This window comes from Protopterus annectens, chromosome 5.part0, assembly GCF_019279795.1.
Source record: "Protopterus annectens isolate FY-2018-M chromosome 5.part0, PAN1.0, whole genome shotgun sequence".
Lineage (NCBI taxonomy): Eukaryota > Metazoa > Chordata > Ceratodontiformes > Protopteridae > Protopterus > Protopterus annectens.
The window spans coordinates 41,439,402-41,461,719 of NC_056735.1; the positions used below are offsets into that span (position 1 = coordinate 41,439,402).

Here is a 22,318-nt window from a genome sequence, read left to right on the forward strand (position 1 = left end):
CACACTAACCACAGGTACACAGTTCAAGTCCCATAAGCTACCCCATTGGGACAAACTTGTATACAGTTGGTGTGGTGTTTATATATCACATATGATTCTGGAGAAGATCATATCAATTTGTACACTGCATGGAATACTCCCAATGCACAATGTTGTGAGACTGTGTACAGGGCATATCCACACATACACTGCATGGAGTACTACGTCTGCAAAATGTGGTAAAACTGGGTACAGGACATATCCACAAGTGCACTGCATGAAATACCATGACTGCTCAATGTGGTAAAACTGTGTACAAGGCATATCCATAGGGACGCAGTGCATGGAGTACGATGACAACATAATTAGTACGACTGTGTACAGGGCATATCAATGTGTACACTGCATGGAATACTTTGACTGCACAGTGTGGTAAGACTGTGTACAGAGCATATGCACATGTACACTGCATGGAATACTATGACTGCACAATGTGGTAAGACTACGACTATGTACAGGGAATATCTACATGTACACTGCATGGAATACTATGACTGCCCAATGTGGTAAGACTGTGTAAAAGGCATATCCATTTGTACACTGCATGGAATACTATGACTGCACAATGTGGTAAAACTGTGTACAAGGCATATACATATGGACACAGTGCATGGAGTACTATGATGGCACAATGTATTACGACTGTGTACAGGGCATATCAATGTGTACACTGCATGGAATACTACAACTGCACAATGTGACAAAACTGTGCGCAGGGTATATCCATGTGTACACTGCATGGAATACCATGACTGCACTATGTGGTAAAACTGTGTACAAGGCATATCCATATGGACACAGTGCATGGAGTACTATGATGGCACAATGTATTACGACTGTGTACAGGGCATATCAATGTGTACACTGCATGGAATACTATAATGGCACAATGTGGTAAAACTTTGTATAGGGCCTAGCCATGTCTACATTGCATGGCATACTATGACTGCACAATGTGATAAGACTATGTACAGGGAATATCTGCATGTACATTGCATGGTATACTGTGACTGCACAATGTGGTACGACTATATAAAGGGCATATCCACATGTACACTGCATGGAATACTATGACTGCACAATTTGGTAAGACTATGCACAAGGAATATCTGCATGTACACTCCATGGGATACGATGACTGCCCAATGTGGTAAGATTGTGTAAAGGGCACATGAATGTGTACACTGCATGAGGTTCTAAGACCAGACAATCTGGTAAAACTGTGTACAGGGCATATCTTTTGTGCAATGCATAGCATACTACAGCTGTACAGTGTGGCAAAACTGTGTATAGGGCATATCCACATATACACTATATGGAGTACTATAACTGCACAATGTGGTAAGGCTGTGTACAGGGACTTATGTCATTATGTACAGACTTATATGACGTATACAGGACTTTGGCACATCAGTGCACTGTCTACAGTCCAACTCCAGGGTGCACCATGCTTATAAATAGTGTCCAAAATAATGCTACAGCCTCAGTCTCTCACATTTCTCTTAGCTGAAAAGAGTCACATGAACCAGCGAACTTCCCCTGTTACTAATTCATTTGTTTATGTATTCAATGATTACCTAATTAATCTGCTTCAGGGCCATGGAGGAGTCAGCACCTATCCTGGCAATCAGTGGATTGCAAGGCAAAGAAACTAATTTTGCATAGGGTGGTGTCACATGCACCAGGTTAATAATATGTGATGTAGTCGCACTTGTGTTTCATAGAGCATGCAGTAGTTATGAAGCTAAAGGGAGCTGCCATGATGATCAGGGCTCAAGGGGTCAGAGGTCTACTTAAAACATAAATATGGCATGCCTCATACTACCTGGCTTTCTGCTCAGCAGGGGGCAATTGGTGAGCTTGTTCTATTTAGAGAATTCATAGGGTTCTTGCCCTGATTGAGGATAGGTATGGTTCTAGAAACTGCTGTGTCTCTTCGTGCTGTGCTGGTGATTCTTTGGGGTATTCAATGGGCCCATTTCTCACATCCCAAACAAAGAGCACATGGGTCATTGAGTTGCAGGTAGAGCCGCCATTGGGCCAATGAAGCGAATTATGGAGAGTTAAAAATGAAATCCCGTTTTCACTATTATATTGCCATCCATTTTGCATTCAATCTAGTTTTACACGCAATTTTGATTGATTAGTGGTGCATATGTTTGGTTTAAAATAAGATGCAGCAAATTTCTGGTATTAATATTTCACAGCACAAAAAAATTTCATCTGCTATGAAACTTTTTAGTGCTCTTGCAAACCTTTTTTTACAAATATTAGTAAAACAATGATCCTCCTATTTCCTGAGATTAAAAAGAAAATTTGTATAGTACAGCTCTGTCAGTGATGTCCTAAGACAAAATTAAGATGTACATTTTATTTATTGATTGTGTCTGTTTGCTGCAATGCTCTGAGTGGGCCATGCAAGACCCCTTTTCAGCAAGAGGCCGGAGGAGAGAAACTCCTAAACTAAATAATAATAATGATGATTGATGACGATGATAATAATAATAACAACAACAATAATAATAATAATAATAAACATAATAATAATAATAATAATAATAATAATAATAATAATAATAAACATAATAATAATAATAATAATAATAATAAACATAATAATAATAATAACAACAATGACAGGACTAATAGTTTTCTAATACAAAACCAATGATATGACAAGTTGCCACAAGTTGCCATATTCAAAATGAATGGAAGGAAGTATAAATGAAATGATACAGTCTTGCACTGAGTAATCTATTCCTCTCGTTCAGTGGTGTATATAGTATATTGATAATATATTATACATTAATAATATATTGATGCAGGCTAAGATAATGATATGCAGAGAGAGAGAAGGAAATAGGAAGCATGTGACTAAGTAGGGAAGGAGTTAGGTCAAAAGAAGCTGGTATGAGGATGACAGAATAGAGAAAAGCACGAGGGATACTCCCAAGTTAAAAGTAGGGTGTTGAGTGTTTAAGATATTGAAGGTTTTCTAGTGATGATAGAAATGTTAGCAGACATTCTGTCTTTAATCTCTTCTTTGAATTTCTAGACATTCCCAATTGAAATGTGACCATCTCGCTTCACATGACTTGTGGTAGCAAAGGAAAGACCTTGAGAAAATGCAACACTTTTAATACAAAGCACATCATTAGGCAGGAAACACTAACAAGTGTATATCTCTTAGGTTCACTGATGTAATGCAACCCAGGTTATCTTACACATTTCCTTTTTTGTGATTCTGTGTTCCGGTATACTGAATTCGTTTTTTTCCAAGGACTTTTGTCAAACTATTGTTTATTTTTATTCAGCTGTAGCCTGTAACATGATGTTCTATAACAATATAATAACAGCTATGAATGAAAAATTGTGATGTGATATAATTTATATAGATTTAACTTCAGCATTTGACAGGGTCATACACATAAAACTGATCAATAAATTAGTACAACTAGGTATTGATGTACTCTTGATAAGATGATCAGCTGCATGGCTTACAAATAGGACAGGGCAAGTATCATACAGCAACTGGACAGACAAAATCCTTGGTTACAGTCAAGGTGTCCCACAGGACTCTGTCTCAGACCCTTACTTGTTTAGATTGTATCTTTCAGACTTAACTTTTTCATCTGAGGTGTTCTACAATCTATATGCAGATGACCTGAAATTAGGTAATCTGATTACATGCATTACAGTTAAGGCATGTCTGCAAAATAACTTGACTACATTGATCATTTGGGCACAATAGAATAATATGCTGGTAAATACATAAAAACTAAGCATATTAGATTTGGTAGGCATAAATTGAAAGGTGAATATTTAATACAGCACACAGTGACTGAAACTGTAGATTTGTTTAAGGACCTGGGTATATATAGGTAGATTCAGCTATGAGTTTTCTAATCATATCAACCAATTGGCTAATGATAGTTATATAACTATAGGTTGTATAAAAAGATTTATAAAGTCTAGGAAATCAGAAATGATGAAGTCATTGTTTGTTAGTTACATTAGACCCAAACTTGAGTATGAAATATCAATATGGAAACCCTATAGGAAAACAAGCATGAATAAACTGGAAAGAGCACAGCGGAAATATACTAAGGGCATCCATGGATGTGAAAATCTAAGTTATTATGAAAGGCTAAAATATCTGAACTTGTACAGTGTCTCTTACAGATATCTAAGAGGATATCTTATTCAGGTATATAGGGCATTTAGTGACAACTACTTCTGGGAATGTTTGGGGTTAACAAAAAGTACTAGAGAATCATCAGACAACCTGTGTAGGAGATTCTATAGGAATGAGAAGTGTACTGATTGGTTCTCTGATAGAGTAACTGATGCTTGGAACAGACTACCAAATTATATTAAAGCAAGTACAGGTTTAGATATTTTTAAGAGCAGCCTGGATACTTATTATGGGAACAAGTGTTTTGGTATATTGGCAAGTAAGAAGTGCATTAATGCCCGTGCTTGAAGTATTTGTATGTATGTATGTAATTGCTTACTTGATACGCACATACTCGCAAATGTATTTGCAGACATGCAAATCATCCAGACAAAACTCTTTTATCAGACTGTATGCTATCTTAATGTAGTGAAAAAATCAGGACACAAGCACTCCTTATTTAGAATGTTTAATAAAATAATTTCCAAATAAGTACAAAACAATTAAATATAAATGTCTCCCAATGAAATGTAAACTGGTCATATTATTTAAAGAGGAGGAAACTTCACTGGCAAATCATGCTTACAGTATTTAATCAAACTAAACCATGACAAAAGCTGAGTGATATACTTTCGGACAATATGAATAATTTGACAAAGCACATAGTTTTTCTTTTTTGTGCCAATAATATAAGGGTTTTATTACATATCTATTGTTCAACTTTGTATGATATTTTACTGAAGTTAAATAAAGAAATAAAAATAAAACTTCAACAAAGCTATAAAAATGAACATTATCAGGGGTCAAGACAAAATGTTTAAAATGCAACACAAATAGACAAAAAAAATCAAAATACATAGAAATGCCTCCTTTCATAATGTGTTTTGATATTTTGATCTGAAAACACACATTAGCCAGGATTTACAGTAGTCTCTTATGGCTCTAAAATTTACATAATTTTTTGTAGACTCATAAAACAAGGAAATGATGGAGATGTAAGGAGAAACTGTTTCTCCCTTCACATGTTTAACTTCAAGTTTAAAACGTTTACCATAATATTCCAGCTAATTGTATGTTTAGCACCATTGTCAAGTGTCAAATGTCATGTTCCACATTCTGTTTATGTTTTTGTTTCATTTTATTTGTATTAAAATACAACTAGTCATGTACATGTACACATTTAATATTCATTCAGTAGTAAAATGAATATGGTGCAAGAAATTGAAGGTATCTTAGGCTGTTATTTCTGCTTGCTAATAAATAAAATTAGTAAAGATCAAACAAAAGAAAATTCATACAGAGGATTATTTTTTTCACATGAAACTTGAATGCATTAAAAATAAGATTTTCAAGTAGTCAGTTTGCAAAATCCTTTCCGTTCATTGAGCTTTATGTGATGTAAATGATTTCACGGACATTTCTTTTAGTGCAAGTGGCTGTTTTAAAGTAGTGAGTTAGGAAGGCAAAACACACAAAGAAATGATGACCTGTTCTTATTGGCATTTCACATGCATATTTGAAAATAAAATGCTGCAATGAAAGACACTCCCTTGCAATGACACACAGATGCAATGCTGGTCTGAAATATAACTGTGTCTGTAGGAAATCCCCATTTATCAACAAACTTTGTATTACTATTAGGCTGTTTTCTTCATATATATATATATATATATATATATATATATATATATATATATTTATATATATATATATATATATATATATATATACACACACACACACACACACACACACACACACACACACACACACGCACATAAAAGCTCATCCAAAAGGTGTGGGGGGGGCAAGTCCCATGGCACCCACCATACACCCCCCTGCTAATTACATAAAGTAACTCTAAAATTGCACTACAGTAGGAAAAGGGCAAAGTCCATGCTCCTCACTGTACCATGATCTTGCAGAGTGAGAAAGACAGTATGTGCAATCATTCTGCTTAGCACTTTGATGTTTATAGATATATGCCTGTCTGGTCTATGTATATTTTGACTGAATAAATACATTATTTTGCAGTATGGGAGTGTAGGTAGCATTATCTTAAATGACTTAACCAGATAAAACTCATTTTTCAGTTTGCATAAACTCTAGAATGATTTCCACAGTGTATTAGAAATTTGGTGAAAAATATTTTAAAGAAATGTCATAATTGTGGGAGAGTATGCTTTTTCAGTGAGATTCTTGGCACTAGGAATGCATTCTGCATTGAAAAGTATTTTATGTTGTTAGATTTACTCCACTAGTTTTATATTTAATGTAACATGAGTAAGTGAAGACTTTACTCTATATAAAACCTGCTATATATAAAAACTGTTCAGTTCAAGCATGTTCGTGTATTAAGCAATAATCTATGCAAAATATGTGCATTATAATAGGATTATTCATCATGTGTAATGACCGATTAAGAGGACAACGGCCAAGTGACCAAACATTTTCCAGCAATGTGTAAGTAAATACATAATGACCCATAAGTCGGAGACTGATGCTATTAAATAATTGTTTTAAAAGTGAGTAAAGAGTGTGGAGGGAGGTCATCTCAGTAATCTAACCTATCAGGAAAGGCCTGATTCCCTGTCCCTGTGCTCTGTTTCTTACAGACCTCTGAGGAGAGGCCTTGCTTACAGTGCCCTCAATGAGCCTATTATCACTGCATTCTTTTCTTCAATAAGTCAGACAGTGCAGTCAATACTAGAACAAAAACGTTTAGTATGCATAAGGAAATAAATAAACAAGATTAACTAGAGGGATAAGTTCATTGCCTTGCACCACCCTTTGTTATGGAATAGATTCTCCTTGCATGTCAAGCAGTGTAATCCCCGTTCAGCCATCGATGTGGGACTTGCAGGCCTTATCCTCTTTGAAAAGTCTGGCTGAGCCTGGGGGTGGTTATTGGCAAGACATTCATGACCTCTGGTCTAATAGCCTTGTATTTCCTATGATTTTGATGAACATTTTAAGTATATTATATAGCAGAATCTACTACTGATTACAACATCCTGGGACCAAGTAGAATTCTGTATTTCCTAGATTTACTTAGGCCAATGTATATCAGACTGCACTCCTGATTAGTCTTTTATTTGTCTTTCTTGGTTAAAGTCCTCTTGGTTCCTTTTCAGACCACTCTAAACTGTATGTGATGTCAGTCAGCAGACATCTGGCACCACAGAAAACTGGGAAAATATTAAGATAGTTGTAACTAGCAGATTTGGCTTCCTACTGTTTCTGAGTTTAATATATGCCACATCAGAAATAGCTGTCCAGTATAACAGGGCCCTAAGAATTCATCCATTAATGTTGTCTTCTTTTTGACCTCACCATCCAGTTAAGGACTTAGTTTCTGCTGCCCTACCTTTTTCCAAAGAAAACCAAGTCCTGTGAGTACTTGAGGGGAAATCTTCTCTGCCTTAACACGCAGAGAGGGCACTTTCACATTGATAGGATATTTGGGGAGAAAACAACAAAGGGATAGTCTTGTAAAAGGTTTAAACAGAATAAGGGAGGAAGGGTATGTGGATATAAAACCGGTATGAACTCTGGCTAGAACTGCAATTAAAATTGTTTGGAGGATATACTTGACACGCATAATCATGATGCAAAAAATAAAAGGACTGCTTTTGAAGAAAATGAATGCTTCAAAACTGCGTAAGTAGTATAATGGATTATTGAATCTCTGCTATCCAGTGTCAGAACGAGGCATTATGCTAACATATGTTTTAATCAAGCAGTAAGAATAGTAATGAAAGATTTGTGTATAATAATTGGGTTTCCATTTGAGCAGCGGACTAAATAATATTATTTCCTGTTATGATTGTTTCCTTTTGTAATATAATGTTTACTATGTATGCAGGAGATCTCTGCTCACTAGATCATGTCCTTGCACCACAGATCTAATATAATCACATAACACATACTTGCGTAAAAGGTATACGCACATGTATCTGCAGATGTGGACACGTTTGAATCATCTATCTGCCCACTGAAGAGTTGGTCATCAAAAATTTCTTTACACTTCTTTTACTATATCCTGTGTTATTTTTGGGGTTCCTGGCAAAATCTGCATAGCTAACATTTTCAGGATCTTTTTATGTGCCATTGCCATACAAGTATAAAACCAGATACTAAACTTTTTGTGTCGTCTCTTCTGTCAGCATATTTCAGGTCTCTGCTGTGCTTTGAATTAATATATTCCCTTAGATTTCCATTAAATATTATTGTCTAAAGTACTGTGCCATGTTGCATTTTTGCAACAGGTTTGTTTTCTCTGAAATAATCTTCCCTCTTTTATCTGTCTTACCTCTTCACCTTTCTTTCTTTCTCTGCAATATATATATCTATATATATCTATATATATATATATATATATATATATATATATATATATATATATATATATATGTATATGCTGTCTACGTTAATTTACTAGGCCCTTCTTTGAACATCTACACCACCTCATTGATTTTTTTCAGTGCTAGATGCAAGGTAAACCTTGTCTACTTTTGCTAAAGAGAAGAGCAGTGTATTTCTAGTTTTTCCTCACTAGAGATTTCTATGAGAGTTCTCAATACTTTTTGCTGCCTTTTAAAATCTACCTGCCATCTTGATGTCAGGTGTAATGCCAAACACAGGTGTTCTTTTCCTTATTTATTTCCTGCTGTGGGATGATTGGCTCCTAATCCAGGCAAACATATTTTGCTGATTAATTCTTCTGCAACAGCTGCGTAACTTAACGCCTGTCTGTGCCAGAATGAAACAACACCATCTTAGGCCACTGAGCTAGACTTTTCAAAGATGATTTGCTATTTTATCCTGACCGCAAAACATAACTACCCTGCTGGAAATTCTGAAGCATGCATGATATCCCTTCTGTTTTTACAGCATTTCTTCTATATCCCAAGTGGAAACCTCAGATGAGTTAGGCCTAATACATTTTTATGGAGTGTAGCTGAAAACTTTGTAGAATATGCTACTACATTCACATATAGTGCTCATACTAGATTCCCGTTAAATAACAGGTTATTTTACAGTGGGTGAGGGGTCTGCATCCTGGTTGGATTGTACTTCTTGATGACCAGTGTGACTATAATGAAACCAACAAGAAATAGTGTTTCAGATACTCCAGAGGAAAAAATACAAATCATATATGACTTTGTTTCTCTTGGCAAATAATTACAACATTCACAAATACTCCTTAATCCAGATATACATCTGTGATGATTTGGGTAACAGAGTGTTCAGTACAACAGTTCTTGGGTTTATTATTGAGTACCACCGTTCTAAAATATACATCCAGAAATTCATCCTTTGTAACATATGACTGAGTAATAAAGACATTGTTCTATGCTTTGTTTAGAGTTATATTTGCTGTCTAGTGATTTCAACATACGAATATTTTGCACCCCACCCCACCCTGGCAGATCTGACTGGCTCAGACACAGAAAATTCAAAGCAACAAGCAGAAATATACAAGCAATATATTACAGGCAACAATCTGACTGCTGGCCATATAGGAGTAATCAACTTGCCATCTGTTACTGCAGTGTATGGAAGCTTCTGTATGGAATAGATATGGTATATATCAGAAACGTGTTTTCTGCAACCATGAGTACCGCTTAAGGAAATGTGAATACATGTAATGTTAACCGATTAATACTTATAAGTGTGAAATGTGATCCAAGTTGCAAAATACTCTCAAAAGTACACAAATGAAAATGTAAAGCTATGAAATATATTTGTATCAGTTTATAATGCATATAAGAGATAGCCAGAAAAAGATGAATGGACATACTGCCCAGCATAAAGTCCTGCTGCTTGGTCAGAAGGCATTTGAATATAGACTTGATCTCCATGCATTAATGGAAGCACAGCACTCCCTGAGGCCTGGTCAAGGTAGCCCTTCTTGTACTCATCATATGTGTACATCACTGGGTCAGTATTCTTATACAAGGCCACCCAAATATTAGCACCTTTGCAATGGACATGGTATGTGAAGTAATAAATGCCAGGAATGTCACACGTGAAAATACCTGTAAGTGGATTGTAACCATGTCTACCATTATACAGAATTTTGTCAAACTTGACAGGAGTTCCAACTGGAGGGAAAGGTACAGTCAGTTCAGCTGTGAATGCAGGCATCTCAAGAAGGAAGCTATCTATTTTTCCTTTCTTCCCTGTGTAGTCAAAAGGTGACTTCTTTCCATCAATGGCACCTAAGTGTGGCAAAATTTCTCCAGCATCTGGTTGTACAGGTGAGACAACTGTTGTTGGACCAGGAGGCCCAGGAGGACCAGGTGGGCCAGGTGGGCCTGATGGGCCAGAAGGGCCTATTGGTCCAGGCCTTCCAATTGGACCATGCTCTCCTGGAGCACCTGGGCTTCCTACTCCTGGGGGTCCATGAGGACCTGGGGGACCTTGCTCTCCCTTTGCTCCTAAAACACCTGGAGGACCAATGGGGCCACTTGGTCCTATCAGTCCTGGAATACCAGGTGGGCCTTGCTGACCTTTTTCCCCAGGTAATCCTATTTCACCTTTATGACCTGGAAGCCCTGGAGATCCAGGAAGCCCTGCCATTCCTTTAAGCCCCGGTTCACCTTTTGGTCCTGTTGGTCCTGGTAATCCATTTTGACCAGGTTGACCCATCTCACCAGGGAAGCCTGGTCCACCTGGTAGGCCCTTGTGACCTGGTTCTCCTCTTGGTCCAATAGGGCCAGGAGGGCCTGGTAGCCCAAACTCTCCTTTTGATCCAGGAATACCTGGAACACCTGAAGGTCCAATAGGTCCAGGTAGACCTGGAAGTCCTGGTTCACCCAAAGGACCAGCAGTTCCTGGTATACCATCATTCCCCTTCTCACCCTTTATACCAGGTTCTCCAGGAAGACCAGATGCCCCACGTTCACCTTTTGGTCCTGGAAAACCTGGAGTACTAATTCCTGGAGGACCTTGAGGTCCTGGAAAACCTGGCAAACCCTTATCACCTTTAAAACCTGGAGCTCCAGGTTGACCAGGAATACCATCCTTGCCTGATTTTCCAATCCCAGGAGTACCAGGTGGTCCTTGAATACCAAGTGGTCCTGGTGGACCCACTGGACCTCTTTCCCCCTGAGACCCTGGTTTTCCTGCAGCACCAGGAGAACCTGGTAAGCCATTAATACCAGGTTTGCTAATTCCTGGCATGCCAGCTGGACCTGGAGGCCCTGGTGGACCAGCTGGGCCTTTCAATCCTGGCATGCCAGGAAGACCAATCCCCTTCTGTCCAATAGGTCCTGGACCACCTGGCAGACCTGGTGGCCCCCTGAGTCCTGGCTCACCTCTCTGTCCTGGTTTTCCTGGTAATCCTTGAATTCCTGGTTTTCCAAATCCAGGAACTCCTGATGGACCAGGCAGCCCTTTTGGTCCTGGCATTCCCATTGGTCCAGCTTCTCCTTTTGGTCCAATATCACCTCTGGCTCCAGGTAATCCAACATTTCCTGGTTTCCCTGGCATTCCTGGCATTCCTGGTTTCCCAATACCTGGGATTCCAGGAGGACCCTGAGGGCCTACTTTTCCTGCTTGTCCTGGAATTCCAATGCCTGGCAGTCCTGGTGGTCCTGGTGGTCCTCTTGGTCCTGGTTCCCCTGGATGACCTTTTTCACCTTTTGGTCCAATCTGAGGAATTTCTGCTGTAAATAAATAAAAAGCAAAATGTTAGATGTATTACTTATCAGGCAACCTATTAACATTTGACAGTAATGGCGGAAGTTATCTTCCATTTGGTCTAGTAAGTAGTAAGCTACAAACCCTTGTCAAATGGAAAAATACACTGCCACATTTACTGCTAATAACAAAACTTTCATGCTTCCCTAGCACTGTATAATGATTTCATAGTTTGTATATTATAATCAGTTTACAATGTTTTCAACATATGGTTGTCTAATTTTGATTTAAACTTGAATAAGACACAAATAGACATATAGATAGTATTATTTATTTATTTTATTTATTGACATTTGTTAACCGGGTTGGTCTAACTGGGTTTGAGGTCCTTTTTCAGTGGAGACCCGAGGAGAAAAGCTCCAAAAAACACAGTTACATGATAAATAAAGCAGTTAAACATTTTAAGCACATACATATATGACAGATGGTACAAAGATTAAGCAACAACTCTGTTAATACATCTTGAATAGAAACAAAATAGAGAGCTTACATGAGATGACAAAAACACAATATTTATACAAAGATTCTTTACATATTTACTTACCTGTCTATATAGCAGATTGTGAATAGTAAGGCCTGCTTCTTTGACGACTGTGTCATTGAAAGCCCAGGTATGTATGAAAAAGCAGTGCACTTATAAAGTTGCATACTCAGAAATGAGGTTTGGAACAGACCATTTTGTCCTGGGACATCTTCAAGTGGGGCTAGATACATAGATTAGCAGGAATTAAGTGAATAAGGGGAGGATAGTGTTAAATGGGATGGAGGGATGTTTAGGAGGAAATGAGGTAAGGGTAGGGAGGGGCTTAGAGGGTTTTGTCAAGTGTAACTGAGGTAGGAGTCACATGGCTTACAGCAAGAGTTTCTCTGGTTTGATTCTCAGCTGGAGCGCCTTCTGTGTGGAGTATGCATGTCCTCCCCATGGTCGAGTGATGTTTAAAGACATGCAGGTAGGTGCGTGTGAGAATGGGTGTGCCTTCTTTAAAGGTTGCATATTGGGCTGGCACCTCGGCACCGTAAAAATCCATTACCAATCATTAGCAGACCAGAGTTCCGCTGTGGCGACCCCTAACCAGGAAAAGCCAAAACACATTACTAACTGAGGTAGGAGTCACATTTTTGGTGTGAACTTGCTAAGGGCAAGTGACGTCCAAGACGACCTGTACTGGGGAACAGGTAGGCCTCAGGTTACAGGTATTGTCTGTTAAGGAGGTAGGTGATTCATATAGGTAATTTTCTTTTTTTTTTTTTTTTTTTTTTTTTTCGCTTATATAGTTGGGAGGGGGGGGTTAGTGTTTAGAGAGAAAAGTCTGTTGGTGTTGTGTTAGTTGGTGGTCTGATGGTTTGAGTAAGGAGCTGTGATTGGGCTTGTTATGACTACTCTGTTTGTTAGTATTTCAGCATGGGGGAGGTTTGAGTAGTTCGGGCAGTGGCTGTGTAAGTTGGTATCTTTTTTCGGGTATGAAGCTCTGTTTTAAAAGAAGCTTTACATTAAATAACGTAATAATCGTATAAAAAAAAAAACACTCCAAAGAAGTTCATCAGTAACCTGGATTTTAGGGGTACTGTAGGTCTCTACTCTGCTAGTATGTAGAGTGATGGCTGCGGGGGGTACCTTTTCTCTGGCTCCCTTTTCTGGTAAGTAGTCATTGTGGTGGTAGAAGCCGTAGCATTTAAAGCAAGGTGAATTCCTGTGCTGGTGGCTTAGGGTAAGCTACAAGTAGCTTTTTGTAGTCTTTATAGTTCTTTTCCTAACAAGTGCAAGTGGTGCATGCGTAATATTGGAAGGGATGCTGGATTGATTGGTTTGAAGGTATTCACTCGCCGGCATTGAGGTTGTCAGGGTCCTTCTTTATCAGGGTTATGGCATACAACTTGTTATGTGGTAGGTAGTATGGTTGAAGTGGAATACTGATTGCAGTGCCTTTCACCTCGGCTGGTATCCATAAAGGTACATGTTTTTTGCTAGTTTTCAAAAGAAGCAAAATATGTTTAGTTTTGTCCATGTATTTTCTTATGCACCATCTCAGCACAAAGAAAGGGTCTGAAAGGAAAACTTAAATGAAACAGCAATATGAAAGGCACCCTTGTTTAAATTCATTTGACACAAAATTAAAATACAGGTACTTTAAAATGACCAGGCCTGCTACATTTGAGAAGTTGTTACCATCCAAATGGAGAAGGTATGTTGCTTCATGGGCTTGAGATTGTCAAGCAATAGTTTGTTGCCACGCAGGTGTGGTGTGGCATTGATGGCTGTGGGGGGAGTGGAAGCATTGTGCGGACGCATCCTGTTGCATTCTAGGCCAGTTAATGAGCCGTAGTTTGGGCTCATCTCTAATCTTGGTTTCTATTTCAAATGCCCCTTGTGTGCATCGCTAACATAGTAAGTAAGACGGTGCAAAACCAACTTTCCAGTGGTATATACACAGTATTCCATTGATTTTACTTCAGAAGTGTCTGCCTTCTGCCTTGTTCATGTTTCTGGTGATTCATTACTTGTTTGTGGATTTACTCGCTGTTTGGGGTTTGTTTGTTCGGTATATACACAGTGTTCACAGCAGTACAGAGCCTTTCATGTGAAGGCAGGTGCTTTTGCTAATGGTAACAGAGGGTTTTGTTTGGTTGGGGATTGGGCTTACATTTAGGGACTGGAGCTGCTCAACGACTTCAGTATAATCACAGGAGGCTGGCAAAATAATGATTGCATCCAATGGATTGTCTGAAATGTGAATCATACCTCGTTGACAATTGCCCAGTACTGGATTGAAGGTGTTTTCGTTTGCAAAGGGTGTATAGTAACGGACTTTCCGGTATTGTAATTACTGGTAAATTGAGGCTTAGTTTTGATGCTTTTGCAGCTATGGGCAGATGTCTTGTCTGGGGGCTATATTAGTACTATGTACTGAATGCTCGTTATGGTAAACTGAACTGTTTGTGATTTTCTGTCACTGCTAGCTGGTTGGGTTCAGTTGGTGCCAATTTCAGTTGGGGGTTCATTGTGGCTGGCTGTCATTGGGTCTTTTAGTGGGTTGTGAAAGTTCCACGCTTAGGGGTCGTGCGCATGCTTGCTTGTTAAAGGACTGTTACAGCCAGTAGACTGGTATGTATAGGAGGGATGGGTATATGGCTCTGCTGTCCAGTTTACCACAGAAGAGGAATGGCATTTGATGTGATCTGTTGGGGGACTTGGCGTCAGCCTAGCTCATTTTGCAGTCTTTTAATTATCATAATAATACAATTCTGCAGCACTGTAAAAAAAACAGCAGAAGGAAGGAGGGAAGCTTTACTATTAAAGTGATGTCTGCTTGAAGGTTTATTCTTATGGAAATGACTGTTCACAACTTTCTGTCATAGAGGCAGTGTAATGGTAAATCATAACATTTGGGTAGATTCCAAAGCAAAACTGGGTTGCTGCTGGGAGGTGAAGAGTTATCAGAATACCTGCATTACATCGGTAGTATGTTATTTCTTGTACAAGATTCAAAATTGTATAACACTGCCCAAGAAGTAATTCATTCTTTGTCACCCACATAGATTGCCTGTTGAGTGTACAGAAGGATGGCTGTTGGCAGGCTTGCATGAGCAGATTTTGGATAAGTTTGAGGGTTTGATGTGGTATTTTTCATAATGTGTTACAGAGTGTTGCCTCTCAGGTAAAGAACTTAAACTGCATTATTTATTTAGAGTTGTTTCAATAGTCCAACAAATATTGGATCTGTTAGAATATTTAAATATAATTTCACAGGAAGGTCTGTACTATCTTGCACAAGTCTTTAGCTGGCCTGACTAGTTTTAGGAAGGGGAGCTCTTCATTAGACCTTCATGCACAGTCCTCATTAGCATATTGTGTCCCTGCTCAATCCTTGTTCATGTGTTCGGTACTTAGATTTGAAGCCTATTTAATTGATAGGGTCCAAGTTTATGTCGTGGGATCTTAACCCTGCAGTCCGGCCAGTAACATAGTTTGGTAGCAGCTGTTGATATAAACAATGCTCTTTTAAATTATAATAAAAAAAATTAAAAAATCAGGCCTGTTTCTTCATCGCTTCAAAATGAGGAACTCTAGGCTCATAATGTGGAACAAATGGTAAAAATGTGGAACACATATTAATAGCTTACTAACAACTTTAAGTAGGAAGGTCATAGAATGGTCAAAATATACTGGTTTTACTTATATAAAAAGATCTTTTAATGTATCAATATGATTCCTGTTTATTTACCATGGATGACAATTGAAAATTTCTAGAACTGAGTTTCTGGCAGACCCTTTCAGTGTGGAGTGTTGGGGAATGTGGACTTCTAGGACCCCAAATGAGGTACATTCAACATAATATGATACACTTCAGACATACGGTAGTGCATCTGAGGCTGTGGGATCTGCTGTGCTCGTACATTTGGGTTTGTTGGATTAATGGTTGAAGGTTGCCCTCCTTGGGCGGGTGGTTCTTGGCCATATTTATTGCTCTGGGATTGAGGGAAAGATCTAACATGTTGAGTTCACAAGCACGTTTATGGAGTGTGGGATGCATTTCTGTTTAAAGCCAGAAAAGGAGAGTGTAGGTTGGGTCCTTGTCCTGTGGTCATGGACGGGGGACTGTGCTGGTGGGAGTAGGTGTTTGGGTTAGCTGTAGGGTCAGTTGGGTACTCAGCAAATATTTCAACTGCTGATTTTCTCTTGAAGGGGATCACGGGTGGTGCGTTATACTTTTTCACCTGCACAGATTTTGCAGAATGCTCAGAGCTGTGCTACCTACACAAAGGGTTGGACCTGAGGTCATCGTTGTTTTTGTTCTTGTAAAGGCAAGGTGATTTTTTGTTTTGTTTTCTTTGTTTTGCAGATTGCAGAGATGTGGAATTGAGAGGGCCATGGTCATTGACTTGAAGGAAGATGATTCGGAGTGATGGAGCCTATTTTAATGGATTCCCTGGTTGCTTGGGTTGTGTAGAAGGAGGTCATGGATGGGTGAGCAGCAGTCAGTGCCTTAATGAAATGACTTGAAAGGTAATGGATTTCTTGCCTGATTTTTGTCTGTTGGAGTGGTGCACAATGGGGCTGTAGGGGGAAGTATGTGATGGCAAGGTGATGCAGGGTGTTGGTTTTAGGGGGGTTTGGGGTTTGCAGGTAAGACAGGATCACAACAGTCATAGGAGCACAGGCAGCTATGAGGCTAGTAGTTTAGGGTCTTGTAGGCTAGTCAAGATCAATTTTTAATTCCACGTATTGTTCCTATTACCCTTTGAGGGATGGGGGTAGAACCCTAGGGTGAGTGTAGTCAGCCATTCAGTTATTTTGGTAGTGGGATAAGAAGATGTTTGTAGTTGTTGTTACATTTACAAGGCAGTATTTTCTTTCAGAGGTTTTTTTCAAAGGGGAGTTAGGGGTTACTGAAGTTGCATGTCAGTTAGTTTAAGTGGGTTATTTTGGTAGGGGCTAATAAGTGGTGTATTTCACCGTGGTGTTGTCTTTGGGTTAATTCACTGGGATGTCCTTTGGAATAGATGGATAGTGTTGTTCATTGGGTTTGGCATTTTGTTGACACATTTTTCTGTTTTAAATTTCCCTGCCCTAATTATTGGTTAACAACTTTGTGGAGAAACCTTATCAGATGGTTAAAGTGATAATTTTATTTATAGAATAAGTTCTTTGATGCTATGAGATTGTTTTATTTCACATGGGTATGGAAGGTAGGAAGAAACTTTATGGGGAAGTTTGCTATGACACTTTACGTTTTATGGGGGTTTTGCTTTCATTAATGCATGCATTTCATACAGTTGATGAAAAAGCTATGCCCTTAGCTGTGCATAATGTAATTAACAATTTGATTTGGTGTCTGTAGAGTAATTACATTTTTTTTTCAGATCACACTGAGGTCACAGATGGGGTCATGCTGAGTGGACATGTTTTGGTGGTCTGAAGGAATGGAGACTCAACAGATCACACTGAGGTTTCTAATGGGGGATGTGCAGAGTGGACATTATTTAATGGGCTGAAGAAACGTGGACCTGGCAGGGGAGTTATAAGGCTGAAGAATGTGTCAGCTGATGGTGGGGTAGGAAATGAGTTTTCGGTTTTCCAGCAGTGCAGCCGAATATGGAGTTGTTTGTTTGTTTGTCTGCTTGTGTTTTTACTTCCATGCAGTCACAATATAATGTATCGTTTCACTGGATTTTGTGTAGGGAGCATAAGGTTTGCATTTCACATTGTATTGCGGGTAGCCGGGATCTTCCTTGGGATGGGTCAGGTAGTTTTGCAGCCAGCAGGGGTGGGGGATTAGGTGGCTGCATGGTGAGGTAGGCTTATGAGCTGGATGGGGGTGGGGGTTGATTGGAGGATTTAGCTTTGAGTTACTGCAGTTTCAGTAGAAACTGGGTTGGTTTGATTCACTACATTATGGACAGTAATGGCATGCCACTGACTTGTGCGACGGGGTGGAATCGGGCATTTTCCAGTTGTTGGGATATTGTTTGGTAGTTTTCTGGTTTGTTTTACTGTTGGTGGTTTGTTTTACTGTTGGTGGTGTATTGGGGTCATACTGTTACAATCCATGATGGTTAATTAAGTGTTTTGTTTATAATGGGTATTTGGTATGATGGCAATATTTTATTGAATGGAGCTTAAAGAGTTTTTTTATTTTTTTTTCCATTGGTCAGTACGTTTCATGGGGTGGTAAAAACGGGGTTGCAATGTGACATGGTGGTTTGCAGTTGCCTTGGCATGGTACAGCGGCAGTGGGTTTAGTGGTGGTGTTTCAGTGGTTGGGAATGCTCTTGGATCATTGAGAGGTTTTCGTTGGTTGGGTGGTAGGGTTTTGTTAGATCATGTGCAGGAATTATGCTAGGTTTTGAGGTTATAGTTTGCTGTCTTAGTCTTAGCATAGGAAGGGGTACACCAAATGATGTATGGCCTAATGGTGGTTAGAGATGGAAGTTGTAGTAGGAGAGGGGGAACAGCCTGGTCAGGCTGGTGGGTGGAGAAGAGAGGCAGGCTTGCCATCTTCTGTTCCCCCTCTATTGTTGGTTTGCAATTCAATAAGTTGGGAAGGAAAGTGAGTGGTTGCTCTGTTGGATAAGTTAATAAGCAAGCAGAGCTGCTTATTTGGATATTGGTGTAATTCAATAAATTGAAGATGAGCAGAGTAACGCTGCCTTGTTAGTGCAAAGATAAGGGAGCAAGTTGGGGACGCTGCTTATCAAGGGTGAGTTGTTATGCTGCGTTATGGTGATTTTACATTTCTTTCCAAGGATGTTATCTTCTGTGTTATGTTTTGGTTGAAATTTATAATTATTTGTTAACAATCATGTTTATGGAATTTTAATAAAGGTCGTCAAATGTCATTTGGTGTTGTGTGTTTATTGAAGTGGACCAGGACAATTTGTTTTCTATGTAATTAGACAAAATCTAGAAGGATTACAGTTGGAATGTGCATGACGACAGATGAGTTTTAGTTATTTTAAACATATGCATGTCTGGGGAGTGAGGGGTGAGTCTGCTTTGCAGAGTATAGCATACATATTTATATCTAATGCAGGTTCAAGGGCATTAGTGTGAATTTTGGTAGGTTCACTGTGAAAAAGACCAAGAACCCAGAATCTAGACTGGTTAATGACATATTTACTCAACTTTTACAGATATGCACTTTACAGTGTAGGCAGCATTTGTCATATTACATTAATGTTGATTTTTTTAGTGTCTTATCCAATGAAAGCAATGCTTATTTCATAATCATTAGATCATTACTATATATATATATATATATATATATATATATATATATATATATATATGCATTGTTTTTAATCAGTTTTGTTTGGATTTGAATATTTGCTGTGCACAGTAAGCTTAACAACAAACCAAATAAATTAAAACAGGCAGTTAATAACATACTGCTTTGCCTTACCCATGTTTGCTTACCCTACCCCTACTGGATCTTACACATGTGTGGGCTAACCCTAACCCTACGCTTGCTCATAACCCTGCACATTACCTATGTAAAACTCTTTCCCTAGCAACACCACTAGTCACACAAACTTTGTCCTCTGGTGGTGTTAGGGTTTGTCTTTGTGTTATTTTTTTTTTTAGTCAATCTACCAGAAAAGGAAAGCATTTGTTTTGATTTCTCAAACCGCTGATTTTTTTGGCTTTTTTAGTGTTCATTTATTAACATTTATTCTGATAATGTGTGTGTGTGTGTGTGTGTGTGTGTGTGTGTGTGTGTGTGTGTGTGTGTGTGTGTGTATGTGTGTTTGTGTGTGTGTGCGTGCATGTGTGTGTGTGTGTGTGTGTGTGTGTGTGTGTGTGTGTGTGTGTGTGTGTGTGTGTGTGTGTGAATTACGGGACACCAGTCATAGGTCTGGAGCCATTGTCTCCCTTGGTTTCTGCTTTAAAGGGGCTATGCCGAGGCAGACTGATTGACTAACCCAGTACTCAGCTGTATTAAATACATAATAATTTATGCAGCAGGTAAGGGTGTGTGACTTCTGATGTCATAAGGCTTAATGGAGTACACTTAAATTACTTGATTTATGTCATACAGCAGCACTAACCTGACTCCTCAGTTTGATGTTTCTCTATGCAGCTACATCTCCCACATCTCTGCAACAGATGGCAACCTCCCCACATGTCCCCCCTGCTCATCTTTCTAGTAAGAAGAACCACCGTTTTTTACCTGGTAATGCGTGTGTTACCCTGCCCTCTCAGTTTATTCTGCTAGGGAATTAAGTATCCTGCTTACTCCTCCCCTTCTGGTCACTGACTGATGTCCATAGTTTCACCCTGAGCCCTGCTGTCAGTAATTAAGGGACCTTGACAGCCACTCCTTATGTCAGGTATTAGTGTCCCTAGCCTCCAGTCATTATGTCAAGTATTAGTGTCCCTAGCTTCCACTCCTTATATCAGGTATTATTGTCCCTAGCCTCCAGTCATTATGTCAGGTATTAGTGTCCCTAGCCTCCACTTCTTATGTCAGGTATTAGTGTCCCTAGCCTCTACTCCTTATGTCAGTTATTAGTGTCCCTAGCCTCCACTCTTCATGCCAAGTATTAGTGTCCTTAGCCTCCACTCATTATGTCAGATATTAGTGTCCCTAGCCTCCACTCCTTATATCAGGTATTATTGTCCCTAGCCTCCAGTCATTATGTCAGGTATTAGTGTCCCTAGCCTCCACTCCTTATGTCAGGTATTAGTGTCCCTAGCCTCTACTCCTTATGTCAGGTATTAGTGTCCCTAGCCTCCACTCTTCATGCCAAGTATTAGTGTCCTTAGCCTCCACTCTTCATGCCAGGTATTAGTGTCCCTAGCCTCCACTCATTATGTCAGATATTAGTGTCCCTAGCCTCCACTCCTTATATCAGGTATTACTGTCCCTAGCCACCAGTCATTATCTCAGGTATTAGTGTCCCTAGATTTCACTCCTTACATCAGGTATTAGTGTCCCTAGCCTCCACTCCTCATGCCAGGCATTAGTGTCCCTAGCCTCCACTCTTTATGTCAGGTATTAGTGTCCCTAGCCTCCACTCTGTACGCCAGGTATTAGTGCCCCTAACCTCCACTCGTTACATCAGGTCCCTATTCTCTACTCCTTATGCTAGGTGTTAGTGCCCCTAGCCTCCAATCCTTATGCCAGGTGTTAGTGTCCCTAGCCTCCACTTCTTATGTAAGGTGTTATTGTCCCTAGCCTCCACTCATTACATCAGGTATTAGTGTCCCCAGTCTCCACTCCTTATGCCAGGTATTAGTGTCCCTAGTCTACACTCCTTATGCCAGGTGTTAGTGCCCCTAGCCTCCAATCCTTATGCCAGGTATTAGTGTCCCTAGCCTCCACTCCTTATGTAAGGTGTTAGTGTCCCTAGCTTCCACTCGTTACATCAGGTATTAGTGTCCCTAGCCTCTCTCACTTAGCCTATCATTGACTATAGCCAAAATTCTATACACATACTTGCCCTGTCAATGATTGGGTCCTCCTGTCTAACTCCACTTGGACTATCTGTGATTGGTACCCCTTGCTTACTTTTTCTGTATTCCAGCACCAAATGAAGTAACTTGCTCCATGACTTCCATACTTGCACCAGTCTACACCCCTTAACTGCCCTGCTGTGCTCAGTCTGTATGTAGCAGTTTCCATCACCTCCCTCAAAACTCCATGGATATGATAGTAAATGAATCCTTTTATTGTTGCATAGTGCTGTGAAAAGGATTAGCCTTTAGCACAGAATGGTGGGACAATAATTGGTCCTCCAACAACATTGCAAGTTCCTATCCTGCATTTTGGAGAGTTGTTTGAGCCCACTCCCTACTAGACCCTAATGCCGTGCAGTGTTGTAAGGTACTTCACACCAGACATCCAAGAGTTGTTGCCACAGTATTAGCAAGATATATAATGATTCTGCTTATGAACT

General features: G+C 39.4%; 1 protein-coding gene across 2 annotated transcripts in view; it reads right to left on the reverse strand.

Annotated features, from left to right (window-relative positions):
• Positions 1-7,810: 7,810 nt before the first annotated feature.
• COL8A1 (collagen type VIII alpha 1 chain) overlaps positions 7,811-22,318 on the reverse strand; it is a 645,551-nt gene continuing 631,043 nt past the window's right edge. The window contains exon 6 of one of the 2 annotated variants that reach the window (XM_044072095.1): positions 7,811-11,883. In XM_044072095.1, coding sequence (XP_043928030.1) covers positions 9,971-11,883 — 1,913 coding nt within the window. In that variant the 3' untranslated portion in view covers positions 7,811-9,970. Of the gene's footprint in view, positions 11,887-22,318 lie in introns of both variants that reach the window. The other variant, XM_044072094.1, reaches the window with a different exon arrangement.